Genomic DNA, 17,813 nt, shown 5'->3' with positions numbered 1-17,813 from the left:
TTAAACAAAATATGGTATACCCATATACTTGGCTACTATTTGGCAATAATACTGATATGTGGTACAACATGGATGAACCCTGAATACATTATAAGTTATATAATTTAAAAGACTACATAGTGAGCAGGCATGGTGATACACTTCAGTAATGCCAGCACTCTGAGAGGCTGTGGCAGGAGGATTGCAAATTTGAGACCAACCTGGGAAAGTTAGCAACTTAGCAAGACCCTGTCTCAAATTTTAAAAGAAAAAAATGAGTAAATAAAAACGGCTAGGGAATGTAGATCAGTGTGAAGTCTCTGAGTTTAGTCCACAGTATCGCAAAACGAACATAACAAAAGCACCATTTGTATGAAATATCCAGATTAGTCAAACTTGTAGAGACAAAGAGAAGATTAGTAATTGTCAAGGGTTAGGGAGGCAGGTTATTGGAAGGTATGGGTTTGTTTGGAGTAATGGAAAAACATGTTTATACAACATATACTAAAACTACTGAGCTGTACAATTTAAAAGGGTAAATCCTATGGTATGTGAATAATATTTCAATCTAAAAAAGTTAAAAAATAAGTGTCAATACTGGCTGAGCTCACTGCAGATCGTCCTGCACAAATCATTCAGAGAGGCACATTGATATTCAGAGAGGAAAAGTGGCTAGCTCAAGTTAATCAAGAGGCTAGTGGCCAAGATGAAATTAGATCTTAGGTCTACTGACACCCAGCTCATTCATTTATTATACTCATTTATTGATAAATTACTTTGTACCAGGTACTGTGCTGGTACTGGAGAATACAGTGAGAAAAAGTGTTTTTGCAGGTAGAGACTTTATATTTGGGAAGACTTTAAACAAATTTATTCCATAAAAATGTGATTATGAGCCAGGTGTGGTGGTACACATATGTAATTCCAGCACTCAGGGAAGCTGAGGCAGGAGGGTCACAAGTTCAAGCTTAGCTGGGCAACTTAGCTAGACTCTATCTCAAAATAAAAAAAGGGCTGGAGTTGTACCTCACTGTGAAGGCCCTGGGTTCAATCTCTAGTAGTACCAAAAACAAAACAAAACAAAACAAAACAAAATGAGAGCAAGCAAGAGAAATTATGAAACAATGAAGTAGGCAGTCAATGTTCCCTTCCATTTTCTCCTGAATAACAGTTCACAACCTCCATGAGAAAAGTGATCCCTTAAGCTAGGTAATCCTTTTCTCTTCATCATTCCTTATACATTCTTTCATTCTATAAATGCATAGAGGAAATTTTTCTAGGGAATGGTGATGAAATAGATTTTACATTCTAATGAGAAAGATAATAGTATGTCAACAATTGTAGAAAGTGATATGAATAAAATAAAGTGGTGCATAGAGATAGGCAATGGTTGCAGAAGGAGAAAGAACTATTTAATTAGAGTGCTCAAAGAAGCTGTTTATGAGGAAATGGCACTTGGCCAAGATCTGAAATGAAGGAATAATAGTTGTGAAGTTCTAGAGGAACAATATTTAGGACCAAGAACAGCAAATACAAAGGCTGTTTGGTAAGACTGACACCTACAGGTAACATCAAGACCAATGAGATTACAGCAGAGAGATCAAAGGGGGTGATAAAACCATGAAGTGCATAAATTAAGATCAGAGAGAAAGGAAGGGTTATATAATACAGCATAAATGCAAATTATATTCTCAACATGAAGAGAGATCACTAAAAGTTTAAAGCAGAGAGAATGATGGGATGTGACTTACATTTTAATTTTTTCTCAATAGTTTTATTAGTATATGTGTGTAGTACATAATGATCACATTCCTCATGGGAATTGGTATATGTACATAATATATCTTAATATTTTCAGACGGATGTACATTTCACATGCTGTTGTGGAGAATGGAATGGAGGCAGGTAAGAAAGCAAGCAAAGATACCGGGTGAGAGATGACAAAGGCTCAGCCAAGAGGGCAGCAGTAGGAAATAGAAAGATTTATTTGGCATGAATAATATGCAGTTAGAGCTGATAGAAAGTACTGACCAATCAGATGTAAGGGCAAAAGGAAGACTAATCAAGGATGATTTTGAAGTTCTTGGCCTTAACAATCAGGTGACTGGTGCTGCTAGTTCCTACATATAGAAATTTGAAAATCACCTTAAACACTCAAATGACATTTAAAACAGAGATTGAGATCACCTAGGAAAATGACAAGAGAGAACTGAGAAAAAAGCTCTGGCACCCTCCAACATGTAGAAGTTGGGCAAAGAAGGAAAACCAATAGAGGAGACTGAGATGGAATGTCTAGTGAGGTAAAAGGTGAGTTTGTTGTTCTGAAAGCCAAATTCAGGCTTTAAAAAAAAAAGAGTCAATGTGTCAAATGCTGCTCATAAGCTGGGTATGATGAGAATAGTGGTGTGATTTTTAGGTTTGGTCACATGGAGATTATTGGCAACCTTCACAAAAGTAGTTTCAGTGGAGTAGTGGGGGGCATAGGCCTATGAAGAATGCGTACAATCTCCATACTAGCAATTATTCCATTGGATGGCACATATTTGTTCATAAAACTATGTCTCCTTTATCCTGGAAGCTCCTTGAGACTAGGGAGTATGTCATAATTTCACCTAGCATATAGCACAGTACCTGGAACATAGAAGTTATTTAATCTATATTAGCTTCATTTGAATTTAAAATCTCAGAACATTCAAAAAGCACCTTGATCACACATTGCAGTGTACTGGGGGCACAGATCTAAGAACATCTTGCATGCTCTACCGCCCCTATTAGGCATCATGTTAACTTCTTTTACAAACTCATCCATATCATATCCATTGCCAAAGAATTAATACCCTCTCTGGGTATAAACTGTAAGCCTTGGCTGCTTTTAAGCCCAGGGGCTAAGAAAAGTCTCCTTTTGTACAGAGAAAAATGACCACACCTTACTTCACCCCTTCAATGTCCTCTTTATGTCTAATCTCTATTTACAAACTAAGGTTGAACTTTAATACTGACCTTCACTTTCATCCACGGAAGAAGTATAGAATATGGTTCTTTCTCGCAGCAAACGCTTTGAAATTGTGATTGGTTTGTGCCTTCTTGCTGCCACTCGAGGTGGAGGCACTGGGGGTGGAGCACTTTCCTCAGGTGGACCTGAACAGATCTGTGAAAGAGTAAGAAAGATGACAATTAGAGTAAGTTATATATCTGCTCATACTGCCTACCAACTGATTCCTGCCAGCATTACATGTAGTATCCACCATGTGAATACTAAAATGGCTAAAGGAATTAGGGGAATTTTCTCAATCATTCTAACTACCAGCAAGTGTATATATATATCTCTCCTTAAGTGTTATAGACATAAGACCTGGCACTCCTTATTGTAGTAAAAAGAATGTAGAACAGACAGCAACATCAGTCCCACATTTTCTACTTACTGCCTGGGAAGACCTTAGGCAAGCCAACTCTGTTCTCTGAGCCACAGTACCCTTACTGTAACATGACAGACACACCATCTGAGCCATGGTATCCTCACTGTAACATGAGGCTAGCACTGTCTACCTCTCAAGGAGTGGTAGAAATCAAGTGAAAAGAGTTAGCAATATATAAGATGTTCAATGAGCTCAAAGAGGATGTAAATTAAAGATGTTCAACCAGCTTAAAGAATACAAAAACAAAAAAGTTTACTGAATTAAAGGAAACAATGTAAAATCTAAATGACCACTTTAGTGAAAAATTAGAAATTATGAGAAGGAATCAAGCACAAATCCTGAATACAAAAACAACTGAAAATATGGGCATCAGGTACGACCAATCTGAGGAGAGACTGCCAGGACTTGAAGACAAGGTTCATGTAGTAAATCATGTACTTGGTGATACACAAAAATCAAGACATGAGGAAACTAGATCCAACAGCTGCTACATGACTCAAAAAAAAAAAACTGTAAGAGTTAAAGAAAGGTTAGAAGATGACATTGAATGTATAAAAAATTTATTTACCAAGATCATAGCACAAATGATTCCAAATGTAGGGAAAGAAATGAGTATCCAGGTAAACAAGGTCATATAAAAGCACAAATACCCACAACCAGAAAGAACTTCACCACAACACATCATAGTCAAACTCCTAGAAATTCAACACAAAGAGAATGCTAAAATCTGTTAGAAAAAAAATCAAGTAACTCATAATGTAAAGCTTATCAGCATAAGAGTAGATTTTTAAAAACAAACCTTAGAGACTAGGAGAGCTTGGAGTGAAGTTTTTCAATCCCTAAAAGAAAAAAAAATTTGCCAACCCAGATTACCATATCCTGCAGAATTATCCTTCAAAACTCATGGAGAAATAAATACTTTTCACAACAACGAGAATAGAAAAAAATTCATGACCACAAAACCAGTACTACAAAAAGTACTCAAAAGAATCCTAGACAGAGAAAGCAAGGCCAACATCACTAAAGAGCCCACAGGTAAGAATATATCTAACTTGGAGATTAGTTAAACAAAATGAAAAAATACAGGAATCAGCATTGAAAAATTAATTCAACGACAGGATTCAGTAAATACCTATCAATAGTAACTCCAGTGGTCATCACTTCCTAATCAAAAGACACAGACCAGCACACTGGATTAAAAGCCAAAACTCAACTATATATTGCCTTCAAGATACATATCTCATCCACAAAAGAACACACAGATTGAAAGTGAATGGATAGAAATGATAACCCTTGCAACAGGAGCCCCAAAGCAAGAAGTAGCTATCTTATTTTCAGACAAAGGAGACATCCACCCAAAACTGATCAGAGAGACAAAGAAGGTCACTACATACTGAAAGAACAACTCAACAGGAAGGGATAATAATTATAAATATATATGTGCCAAATGTTGGAATACCCAATTTCATAAGACAATAACTACTGGATATAAAAGAAGATATAGACACAATGGAGACTTTATCATCCCATTCTAAAAAATAAACTGTACAAAAAAGTCAACAAAGAAATATCAGAGTTGAATCACACCATCAAACAAATGATATCTATGGAGCGTTTCATCCAACAATAACAGAAAACACATATTTTCCTCAGAAGTACATGGACTTTTTTCCAAAATAGATCATGTCTTAGGCCATACAACACACTACATAAATACAAAAGAACTGAAATAATCTCCTCTATACTATCTGATCATGGCAGAATGAAACTAGAAATCAACAGCAACAGAAACTATGGGAACACATGGAGATTGAATAATACACCCTTGAAAAACCAATGGGTAACAAAAGCAGTTAAGGAAAAAATATAGAAGTACCTAGAATCAAACAATGGCAAGACAACACACCAAAACCTATGGCAGGGGCGGGGATTTAGCTCAGTGGTTTCACCGCCTGCTGTGCAAGCGCAAGGACACGAGTTCGATCCCCGGTACTAAAAAAAAAAAACCTATGGGAGAAAATGAAAGCAGTTCTAAAAGGGAAGTTTATAGCTATGAATGGCTACATTAGAAAAAGAGTGATCCCAAATTAAAAAAAAAAAACACCCAAACCTAATGACGCATGTCAGAGTCCTATAGAAACATGAGCAATCCAAATCCAAAACTTAAGAAATTATAAAGATCAAAGCAGAATTAACGAAATTGAGATTTTAAAATATACAAAATATCAGTGAATCAAACAGTGCCTTTAAAGCATAAATAAGAGTGACAAATCTTAGCCAAACTTACCAAAAGAAGGGAAGAAAAAACTCATATCAATACAATTAAAAATGAAGAAAGCAAAATCGCAGACACTGCCAAAATGCAGAGGATTACAAGAAACTATTTTGAAAACTTATATTCCAATAAACAAGCAATCAGGATAATAGAAGATTCATCTGATACCTGTTATCTATAGCATATACCCAGGTAAACAACCAGATTTCAGTTGTATAGACTCTTCTCTAGGACTTGCAACATGTTAGCATGCCTACATGTGGGTAAAGGAGGCACAGCTTGCTGTTTTTTCTCCTCTGTAGTCACAGAGAAGGTCAATTAGGCCTTGATCCTAAAAAGAATAATAGAGGCCAATTTACTTAATGAACATAGATGCAAAAATTCTCAACAAGATACTTACAAATAGAATGCAAAAAATCATTAAAAAGAACACAAATCATGACCAGGACAGCTTAATTGCAAGGATATACGTAAATATACATAAATATACAATATACAGAAATATACATAAATCAGTAAATATAATGCACCATATAAATAGGCACAAAGATAAAATCACATTTTCAATAGATAAATAAAAAACCACTGACAAAAATCTAACATCCATTTGTGATTTAAAAAAACCCTGATGAAAATAGGTATAGAAGGACCTTACCTTAACCTGATAAAAGCTGTTTTATGACAAATCCACTGCCACCATCACATTAAATGGGGAAAACATTGAACATTCTCTATAAAATCAGGAACTGAAAAGGGTGTCCCCTCTCACCACTCCATTTCAATACTGTAATCACAACTTTGGCCACAGCAATCAGGCAAGAGAAAGAAAGAAAAAGGATATGAACAGGAAAGAAAGAACTCAAACTATCTTTATATCCAGATGACATTATCATTTATATAGAAGACACAAAAAACTCTACCAGAAGACACTTATAATTAATAAACAAATTGAGCAAAGTGGCAGGATACAAAATCAACACACAAAGCTCAAAAGCATTCCTGTACAACAACAATGAACCCACTGAGAAGATTTCAGGAGAACAATCCCATTCATAATAAGGTCAAAAAACTTAAAACACTCAGGAATGAAACTAACCAAGGAAATAAAAGACCTCTATAATGAAAACTACAGTACCTTGAAAAAAAGGCTGAGGAGGACATTAGAAAACAGAAAGACATCCCCTTTTCCTGGATAGGCAGAACCAATACTGTCAAAATGACAATACTACCAACAATAATATATATATAGATTTAATGCAATTCCAATCAAAATACCAATAGCATTCTTCACAGAACTAGAAAAAATAATGCTAAAATTTATATGAAATCAGAAGTGAAGCAGAATGGCCAAAAAAACCTGAGTGAAAAGACAAAAGCAGGAAACATTACAATTATGGATTTCAAGTTTTACCACAAAGTGACAGAAATAAAAACAGCATGATACTGGCACAAAAAATAGCCATGTTCACCCAAAGAATAATATTGAAGATGCATAAACAACCTCATGCATCTTCATGCATTTGATTTTTTAAAAAAAGGTCAAAATTATATGCTTGAAAAAAGACAGGGTCTTTAAAAAATGGAGCGAGGAAATGTAGTTATCCACAGGCAAAAGAATGACTCTAAACCCACATATCTCACTCCGCACTAAAATCAAACCAAAATAGACCACAGACCAAGACACAAAAACACAAACACTGAATCTATTGGAAGATAAAATAGGTAAAATTTTTTAAGACATAGACATAGGTAAGAACTTTCTGAACAGAACTCCAAATGCACAAAAATAACACCAAGAATCAATAAATGGGGTTACATAAAATTTAAAAGCTTTTGCACGGCAAAGAAAACAATCGATAGAGTGAAGAGATAACTTACAGAATGGGAAAAAATTTCCAGCTAATTCTCAGAAGACTAATATCTAGAATATATAAAGAACTAAAAAAAATTACAACCCACTCCCACACAAAATAAAGGACCCAATTTTAAAAATGGGCAATTGAAACGAATAGACAATTCTCAAAATAAGATGTGCACATGGCCAATAGACATACAAAACTATCAGCATCTTTGGCCATTAAGGAAAGGCAGATCAAAACAACACTGAGATTCCATCTTACTCCAGAAAGAACAGCTATCATCAATAACTCAATAACAAACGTTGGCGAGGTTGAGGTAAGAGGAGCTCTTCTACACTGTTGATGGGAATATAAACTAATACAACCACTATGGAAATCAGTATGGAGATTCATCAAAATACTAAAATTACAAATTCCATTCAACCCAGATATTCTCCTTCTAGGTATCTTCCTGAAAGAGTTAAATATATCATATTACAGTGATACATGCATACCTATGTTTATAGCAGCAAAATTCACAATAGCTAAATCTTAGAAGCAGCCTATATGCCCATCAACATATGAATATATACATAAAATGTGGTGTATATATATATATATATATATATATACACACACACACACACACACACACAATAGAGTACTACTCAGCCATAAAAATGGATAATGTGAGTCATGTGTAGGAAAACTGATGAATCCTGAGACCATAATTTTAAGTGCTATAAATCAAATACTGGTCAAATGTCACATGACTTCTCTTGAAAAACCCAAAATATACACAATTTAAAGAAAAAAATAAAAGAGATGGCAGGAAATAGGAAGGTAGACTTTATGGAGATGGGAGAGAGATCTGAGGAAGTGGGGAAAAGGAAGAGTTGGGGAAGAGGGGATCAAGCTGTGATATTGTATATGTACCAATTCCCCAAAATGAATGTGATTATTATATATCACAACATATAAAATAATAAAAATAAAATTATCAAGGTGCTTTGTATAGGTGGAGATCAGATGCAGAGAGAGACGAAATGTACTTATATGTACATAAACACGTGTTCTCAAATATCAAAGGATTCAGTTCCATTGTTTGTCTCCAGGCAGAAATAATGATTGGTTGAGGAACAGAGAGAGGAAAACTTATTTTTTCTCTCTTACATCATTTTGTTCTTTTAAAATTTCATAGAAGGGTACCTATTCAAAAAATCAAAGTTAAATTAAATTGCAAAACAAAAGATTTGTTTCCATTTTTTCCTTTTCTCATATTTTGAATGTGATCATAATGTATACCTAAAATGTACCAATAAAGTTAATTTACAAAAATTGCAAAACAAGCAGCTTTGGATGACATCCATAGTGTCGAAGGAGGGCAGGAGGAACTATGATTATGATTTTTATAGCATTTCATGTGTACTTAAGGATTTTTGTCTTTCTGGGGAGATTGACCTTCTGCCCTGAGTGCACACACTTTGAAATACACACATATGTTGTAAGAGAGGAAGAGGACTAAATTCATCCAGTGAGAATAACAGTGTAAACTCCAATGACTACTAGGAAATGAAATGTCTGAGCCCAGCATCTTGTCAGGCAAGGGTCACCATGGAAATCACATGATTGAAAACACATGGTGAGCCTGTGTTTTTACACAATGAAAAAGGAACAATGTGTGAATAATCACAAACCAGTATGTGTAGTATCTCGTGGGCTGTAAGAAAGAAAGAATATGACATAGCAGCAAGCAGATGAGCAATGAGGCCACAAAATTCTAGGTCATATTCCTGGTTCTGCCATCAGTAATAATATTCTAAACAACTACCACTTTTATGAGCATCTGTTCAGTGACTGTAACAGTAGTTACAAATATTTCTTTCTGTTCCTAAAACACACCAGGGCCTTTGCACTGACTATTTCTTGTACCTGGAGTACTCTCTCTCTCCAGATATCCATGTAGCTTGCTCTGTCCATTTGCCAGGATTGCAATCAAATATACTTTTTCCTGGAAGACCTTTCAGGTTCATGTGTGTAAGCTTTGACACACCTCTGTCTACACAACACTTACTAACTGCCTTCCCTTTTATTCTTTTGTTTCTTTAGCATTTCTAATCACATAGTACATATTTTATTTATTTAGTTTGTTGCCTGTCTTCTAGAGACTTTTTTAATCTTTATGAAAGCATGTCTGTCATGTTTATTGATCAACCTCTGGCACCTAGAAGACTGCATGGAACTACTGGGTCAAAAACCAAGCATATCTATAATTACAATATAAATGACAAAACTGCCCCCTGAAAAGACCATAACAAGTACTTCTTGTGAGGATAGGGCAACAGGGTCTAGTTTTGCTCTTCTGACCTAAAATGAGAGAGGGGGGTAGTGAGAATGAATGAATATAATGATGGGTTTTGAGGCATTAGAAATCTGGCAGAGAAGGAAACTGATCTCTGAGAAAAAGGAAAAACAAAATAGTTGGGCTCTACTTACAAAGTGAAGAGAATTTTGTAGGACATAGTGCAGGAAGAGGAACCCAAGTGAAGCCTAGCAGCCTCCCTACATTAAGGAGGTAGGGTTACAAGTATAGGGAATGCAAGGAAGTGAGCGTTTGCAAGGCAGAGTACCAGAGTGGAGAGACCTTGTTTACTAAAAACTTCAACACATTGCTGAGAAAAATCAAGAAAACCTAATAAACAGAGTGATATATTTGCCCACAGGTAGAATACTGAATGTTATTAAAATGTAAATTCTCCCAAAATTGATCTAAAAACCACATACAACCTCAATACCAGTCAGCTTTTTTGTGGAAATTGAGCAGCTCATTCAAAAATGTATAAGGAAATGCAAAAGACTTAGAAGAGCTAAAAGAATCTTAAGCAAGAAAAACAAACTTAGCAGGTTGATATTACCTGATTTCATGCCTTATTATAAAACTACAAAATGGAAACAGTGCAGCATTGGTATCAAAACAGGTGAACACATGAATGGAACAGAATAGAAAGCCCCGAAACAGATTTACAAATATATAGATGATTTTGTCTTCAAAGGGAATTCAGTGGAAAAAGAATAGCAATGGTGATGAAACAATGGGATATACATAAACAATGAGATATGCAAAAATTAATTTCAATCCACATCTTCCACCATACAAAAAAAAATTTCAAAATGGTTTATACCCAAATGTAAAAGTCAAAAATATAAAACTTTCTAGGAGAAAAATCTTTCCAACTTTGGGGTAGGCAAAGATTTCTTAGGCACAATGATTTATTTAAAAATGATAAATATGACTTCATCAAATTTAAAACTTTGCTGGGCATGATGTCACATTACTGCAATCCCAACACTCAGGATGCTGAGGCATGAGTATCACCTTGAGTTTGAGGCTAGCCTGGGCTACATAGTGAGTTCAAGGCCAGCCTCAACTACATAGTGGGACCCTGTCTCAAAAAACAATGTGCTTAAAGAATGAAAAAATAACCCCTGGTTACGGTAAAATATTGTCAAATCCTATATCTTACAAAAGACATATCAAAAACATAAAGAACTCCCAAATCTCAATAGTGAGAAAACATGTAAGTCAGTTTTTTTAAAACTCAATATATTGGAGTTTTGTTGAAGATCAGATGGCTGAAGGTACCTGGGATTCTTTCTGATCAATATGTCTATTTTTGTGCCCATACCATGCTGGCTGATCTTTGACAAAGCAACCAAAAACATACACTGGAGAAAAGATAGCTTTTTAAACAAATAGTGCTGGGTAAACTGGTTATACACAGGCAAAACAATTATTCTAGATCCATATCTCTCATTCTGTATTAAAATCAAATCAAAATTTATCAAAGGCCTAGATAAAAGAACAGAAATGCTGAATCTGCTGGAAGATAAAATAGGTAAAACTCTTGAGGACATACACATAGGCAAGGACTTTCTGAAAAGGACCCCAATGGCACAAGAAATAACATGAAGAATCAACAAATGGGATTATATTAAAGTTTAAAGCTTCCCTACAGCAAAGGAAACAGCCAACAGAGTGAAGTGACAAACTACAAAATGGGAAAAAAATTGCCAGCTATTGCTCAGAGGACTAATGTCTAGAATATATAAACAACTCAAAAAATTAGACCCTTCCTACAAAATAACAGGCACAATTAAGCATCGGCAATTGAAATGAAACTTGAAATTGAAATAGACACCTCACAAAAGAAATACAAATGGCCATAAAAATAAATGATTAGCACCTTGGCCATTAGGGAACAAAAATCAAAACAACACTGAGATTCTATCTTACTCCAGAAAGAATAGCTATCATTAAGAATTCTTAAAAAAATGTTGCTGAGGTTATGAGGAAAGAGGAACATTTCTACACTGTTGGTGGGAATGTAAATTAGCACAACAATTGTGGAAATCAATATGGAAATTCCTAAAAACACTAAAAATAAAAATTCTATTCAAATCAGCTATTCCCCTTCTAGGGATCTCTCTGAAAGAGTTAAAGACATCATAGTACAGTAATACCTGCATACACATGTTTATAGCACCACAACTCATAATAGCTAAATCTTGGCAGTGGTCTACATGTCCACTGAGAGATGAATGTACAAATAAAATGTAAAAGGGGTCAAAATGCAATATGTATATGGTACCAATTTCCCATAATAAATATATTATGTATTGCAAACATACAGTAATAAAATTCTTTTAAATATGGTATATATACACAATAGAACAGTATTCTACAATAGAAGGATAAATCTGAGTCATTTGTAGGAAAGCAGGTGCACAGTGAAACCATAATGATAAGTGAAATAAGTTAGACACAGAAGGTTAAATATCACATGGTTTCTCTTATATGAAAAAACCAAAGTATAAATAACTTAAAGGGGACAAAAAAGAGAATTGGTAAGAAAAAAGGAAGTATAAGGGAGAGATAGGAGACAAGGGAGAGAAAAAGCAAGTAAAAAGGATTAATATGAAATAAGTATATGAGCCAATTCCCCACAATGAATATATTTATTATATATTGCAAACATACTACTCAAATAAATTAGTTAAAATATTTGACACTAAAATAGGTAAATTTAAACTATTCTTTCTTCTTATTGGCTATATATTTTTATTGAATGGAATTCATTCAGCCCTTCTGCTGCTGCTATATTTTAAAGTTTCAGGCAGATCCCAGCAAGAAGCCTTCAGGGACAATGCGGCGCAGTTGTAGACAGGTCTTAGCCAGGGCCTCACCCCGACCCCATCAGCTGGGACCCACAGGAGCAGCCAAAGGCCCACCTGAAAAATAGCTGCACAGGAGCACAAGCAACAGCCAGAGGCCCACCCCATACCATCAGTAAATGTGGAAGGATCCCAGTGAGAAGCCCACGGGGACCAGAGTGGTGTGGTTGGGTGCAGTTCCTAGCCAGCACACTCCCCCAACACTAGCAGCTGGGAACCAAAGGCCTTTCTGGAAAAGAGCTGCACAGGCAGACAAGCAAAAGCTAGAGGCCTGCCCAGATACCACAGGTAAGTGCATGCAGACCCGGCTGGAAGCCCACTCAGACACCAGCAATGGGGATGCACAGCACTCAGCCAAAAGCCCTCCAAGACAACAGCTATGTAGGAGGGCACACCCCAGCAAGAGGCATGGCCAGATACCATCCCAAGTGTGCAAAGCCCCCAGCCGGAAGCCCTCCTGCACAACAGGGCAGTGCAGGGATCCAGAAGGCCACCATTCTGAAACCAGGAATTGTCACAGGGGTAAGCAGCAGAGTAAAGGCCTCTCAGTGGCTTGCTGAGAATTGAAGCCCACTGGGTGAGAAAAAAATCACCTCAAAAAAGATGCAGCAGGCTGCATCTGTTGAAATGAGAAGACACATAAACAAGCCTCAAAAACAGACTTCCGGATCACCTAAGACAACCCCAAAGGGCAATGAGATGGAACAATCTGATACTCAACCACCTGGACTCCCTGAACTGGCAACAAAAGAGGATCTGGAAAAAATGAAATAAAAAATAATTTCTCAGATAACAACAGAGATCATACCCAAAGTGCCAGATATGATTAATAAATCTAGAGCAGACACAGATAAAATAAATACAGGAGCTAAGGAACATGATGGAATCCCAACATAGGACACAAATGGAATGCATAAAAGAGATGCAAACAGATTTCCAGTTTAAAAGCTCCATTGAAAGTTTACACAGCAGAATAAGGTAATGTGAGGACCGAATTTCAGATATACAAGACAGGATTGCAATGAGTGGCCAGGAGAAGAAAAATTTATTAAAAATACTAAAATACCATGAGAAATCAAGCCAGCAGGTATTAGATGATGCAAAAAGAATAACATAAGAGTGACTGGAGTCAATAAAGAAAAAAGAGAGTGCAAAAGGCATAAAAAAATTGTTCACAGAAGTAATGGCAGAAAACTTCCCAAGTAAAGGAAAAGAACTTGACATACAGATAAGTGAGGCATATAGGATGCCAACTAGCTATGATAAAAAAAAAAAAACAACTACACCTGAGGAATTTCATGAATACCAAACACTCCAAAAAATTTTAGACAGTATCCTAGGAAAAGACAATGAAGATCACAACCCCAGAAAATAAAGCACAATGAATTCAGCAGGCACGACAAGAAATTAAATGCAAAGGGGGATAATCCAACAAAAAGAAAATGACATGACAAGAATAAGTCGATACATATCAGTTATAACCATCAATGTTAATAGTCTCAATTCACCATTCAAAAGAAATAGACTGGCAGAATGGGTCAAGAAGCAAGATCCAACAAATTGCTACATACAAGAAATACACTTAATTCAAAAGGAAACTCATAGACTGAAAGTTAAAGGGTGGAAAACAATACTCCTCGCTAGAGAAACATGAAAAGAAGCAGGACTAGCTATAATCTTTGCAGAGCAAATAGATTTCAAGCAAACACTGATTAAGATAGACAAAAAAAGGATACTACATCCTTGTAAAGGGAAAACTCCAAGAGGAAGAAATGACAAACATAAATATATATGCACCAAACGCTAGTGCCTCCAACTATATAAAACAAATACTAAGGACATAAAAAAGCAAATAAGCACTAATACAATAGTAATGGGGAACTCAACAACCCACTGTCACAAATACATAGATCAACTAGACAGAAAATAAACAATGAAATACTAGAACTCAATCAAACTGTTGAACAAATGAACTTAACAGATGTTTACAGAGTGTTCCACCCCACAATCAGAATACATATTCTTTTCAGGTTCACATGGGTCATTCTCCAAAATAGACCACACCACATACTTGCTCATAGAACATGTTCAAGTAAGTGCAAAGAAATTGAAGTTATCCCCCGTATATCATCAGATTATAGTGCAATGAAATTGGAGATCAATAGCAAAAGAAACCAGAAAAATTTCATAAACACATGAAAATTGAACAACACGCTTCTGAAAAACCAATGGTTCACAGAGGAAATTAAAGAAATCAGGCAGTTTCTACAACTAAATGACAATGACAATACAACATATCGGAATCTATAGGACACAATGAAAACAGTCTTATGAGGGAAATTCACACCAGTGAATACTCACAGTAGGAAAACAGAGCAAGCTCAATTACACAAACTGATGCTGAACCTCAAGCTTCTAGAAAAAGAAGAGCAGGACAAACCCAGAGCCCATAGAAGGGAGAAAATTATAAAGATCAGGGCAGATATCACTGCAATTGAGACTAAGAGAACAATACAAAAAAATCAATGAAGCCAAGAGTTGGTTCTTCAAAAGAATAAACAAAATTGACAAATGCTTAGCCAATCTTATCAGAAAAAGGAAAGAAAAGGACCAAATCTATGCAATTAGGAATGAAAAGGATGAAATTACAATGAACCCAGCAGAAATCCAGAGGATCATCAATACCTACTTCTAGAATCTATATGCCAGTAAGATGGAAAACACAGAGGACATGGACAGATTCCTAGATATGTATGAATTACCAAAGTTAAAGGAAGAAGACCTAAAAATTCTAAACAACCAAATATCAATCAATGAAAGTGAAAATGTAGTTAAAAACTTACCAACTAAGAAAAGCCGAGGCCCTGATGGCTTCACTGTTGAATTCTGCAAGACATTTAGAGAAGAACTATTGCTACTACTTTAAACTCTTCAATGAAATTGAAAGGGAAGCAATAATCCCGAATTCATTCCTGAAAGCAAGCATCATCTTGATCCCAAAAGCAGAGAAAGACCGAAAAAGAGAACTATAGGCCAATCTCACTGATGAACATAGATGTAAAAATCCTTAATGAGATACTGCCAAATAGGCAAATAGAATGCAGAAGATCATTAAGTATATTATACACTAGGACCAAGTGGGATCCATCCCAGGGATTCAGGAGTGGTTCAAAATAGGAAAATCAATTAATGTAATACACTATATTAATAGAACTAAAGGCAAAAATCATATGATCATTTCAATAGATGCAGAAAAAGTGTTTGACAATATCCAACACTCATTCATGATAAAAACCCTACAAAAAAGTGGAATAGATGGTCTGTACCTCAACCTGAGAAAAGCCATCTATGAAAAACGAATAGCCAACACAATACGAAATGGTCAAAGGGGCTGGAGATTTAGCTTAGTGGTTCCGTGGCCTGCCTCGCAAGTGCAAGGTCCCGAGTTCAATCCCCAGTACCAAAAAAACAAAGAAACAAAAAAATCTAAATGATCAAAAACTGAAATCTTTCACACTAAAATCAGGAACAAGACAAGGATGTCCACTATCACCATTCCTGTTCAATATAGTTTTGGAAACATTAGCCACAGCAATTAGACAAGAGAAAGAAATAAAAGGAATAAAGACAGGAAATGAAGAAGTCAAATTGTCATTTGCAGATGACATGATACGAAGAACTCCACCAAAAGTCTTCTGGACTTAACCAAGTTCAGTAGAGTAGCTGGATACAATGTCAACACAAAAATCAATAGTTTTCGTGTACACAAACAACAGAGTCACTGAAAAAGGGACTGGACAAACAACTCCCTTCTCAATAGCATCCAAAAAAATGAAATACCTAGGAATCAACCTAATGGAAGAAATCAAAGACCTCTACTCTGAAATACACAGCACTCCGAAGAATGAGATCAAAGAGGATATCAGAAAATGGAAAGATGGGCCAGGTATTTAGCTCAGTGGTTCAGCCGCTTGCCTGGCTAGCACAAGGTCCAGAAGTTGGATCCCTACTACAAAAAAAAAAGAAAAGAAAGATATCCCTTTCTCCTGTGTATGAAGAACCAATATAGTGAAAATGGCCATACCTCCTAAACTGCTATATAGATTCAATTCAAATCCACCTGAAATTCCAGCAGCATCCTCCACAGACCTTGAGAAAACAATCCAAAAATTCATTTGGAACCAGAAGAGACCTAGAATAGCAAAATCAATTCTAGGCAATAAAGACAAGGTAGGGGGTATCATAATCCCCCACTTGAAACTATCCTACAAAGCTACTGTGACAAAAACTGCATGGTACTGGCAAAGAAACAGACTGGAGGATCAGTGGGACCGATTACAAGATGCAGAAATGACTCCAGACACACTCAGCCATCTCATCTTTGACAAAGGAGCCAAATACCCTCACTGGAGGAAAAATAGCCTATTTAATAAGTAGTGTTGGAAAAACTGGGTTTCAATTTGCCAAAGATTAAAACTAGACCTATGCCTCTCACCATGCACTAAACTAAAATCAAAATGGATCAAAGATATAAATATTAAAATATAAACACTAAACTAGTTGGAAGCCTGGTTAGATAGAACTTTTGAAGACATTGGCATAGGAAAAGATTTCATGAACAAAACCTCAGTTGCACATGAACTAGCACAAACAATCAACAAGTGGGATCTCTTCCTATTAAAAAGCCTCTGCACAGCAAGAGAAACCACTAACAGTGTGAAGAGACAATCCACAATGTGGGAAAAAAAATTTACCAGCTGTTTCTCAGACAAATGTCTACTATCTATAATATATAACAAAACTTTAAAAAATCAGATCTCCCAAATTTAAAGACCCAGTCCAAAAATGGGCATCTGAAATGGACAGACATTTCTCAAAGAACTAGAAATAGCAAATAAGCATATGACAAAAATGTTCAATGTCACTGGTCAGTCGAGAGACTGAAATGAAAACAACGCTGAGATTCCACCTCACCCCAGAAAGAATGGCTGCTATGAAGAAATCAACCAATAACAAATACTGGCAGGGCTGTGGGGAAAAAGGAATTTTCGCATTGTTGGTGGGAGTATAGAT

General features: G+C 35.9%; 1 protein-coding gene across 4 annotated transcripts in view; it reads right to left on the bottom strand.

The window, feature by feature from the left end:
- Nucleotides 1-17,813, bottom strand: part of Ophn1 (oligophrenin 1) — a 508,962-nt gene that overhangs the window by 28,924 nt on the left and 462,225 nt on the right. For all 4 annotated transcript variants that reach the window (XR_015448092.1, XM_087203252.1, XM_087203253.1 and 1 more), the window contains one exon: nucleotides 2,980-3,127. Coding sequence is in view for 3 of the 4 variants with exons in the window: in XM_087203252.1 (XP_087059378.1) it covers nucleotides 2,980-3,127 (148 nt within the window). In the remaining variant the exon portion in view is untranslated. The remainder of the gene's footprint in view (nucleotides 1-2,979; nucleotides 3,128-17,813) is intronic.

Source organism: Heterocephalus glaber, unplaced genomic scaffold, assembly GCF_053883595.1.
Source record: "Heterocephalus glaber isolate CG9 unplaced genomic scaffold, H.glaber_assembly_v1.0 deba00001790, whole genome shotgun sequence".
Taxonomy (NCBI): Eukaryota; Metazoa; Chordata; class Mammalia; order Rodentia; family Bathyergidae; genus Heterocephalus; species Heterocephalus glaber.
Note: the sequence above shows the minus strand (reverse complement) of the source record. Positions and strands in the feature narration are given on the sequence as shown.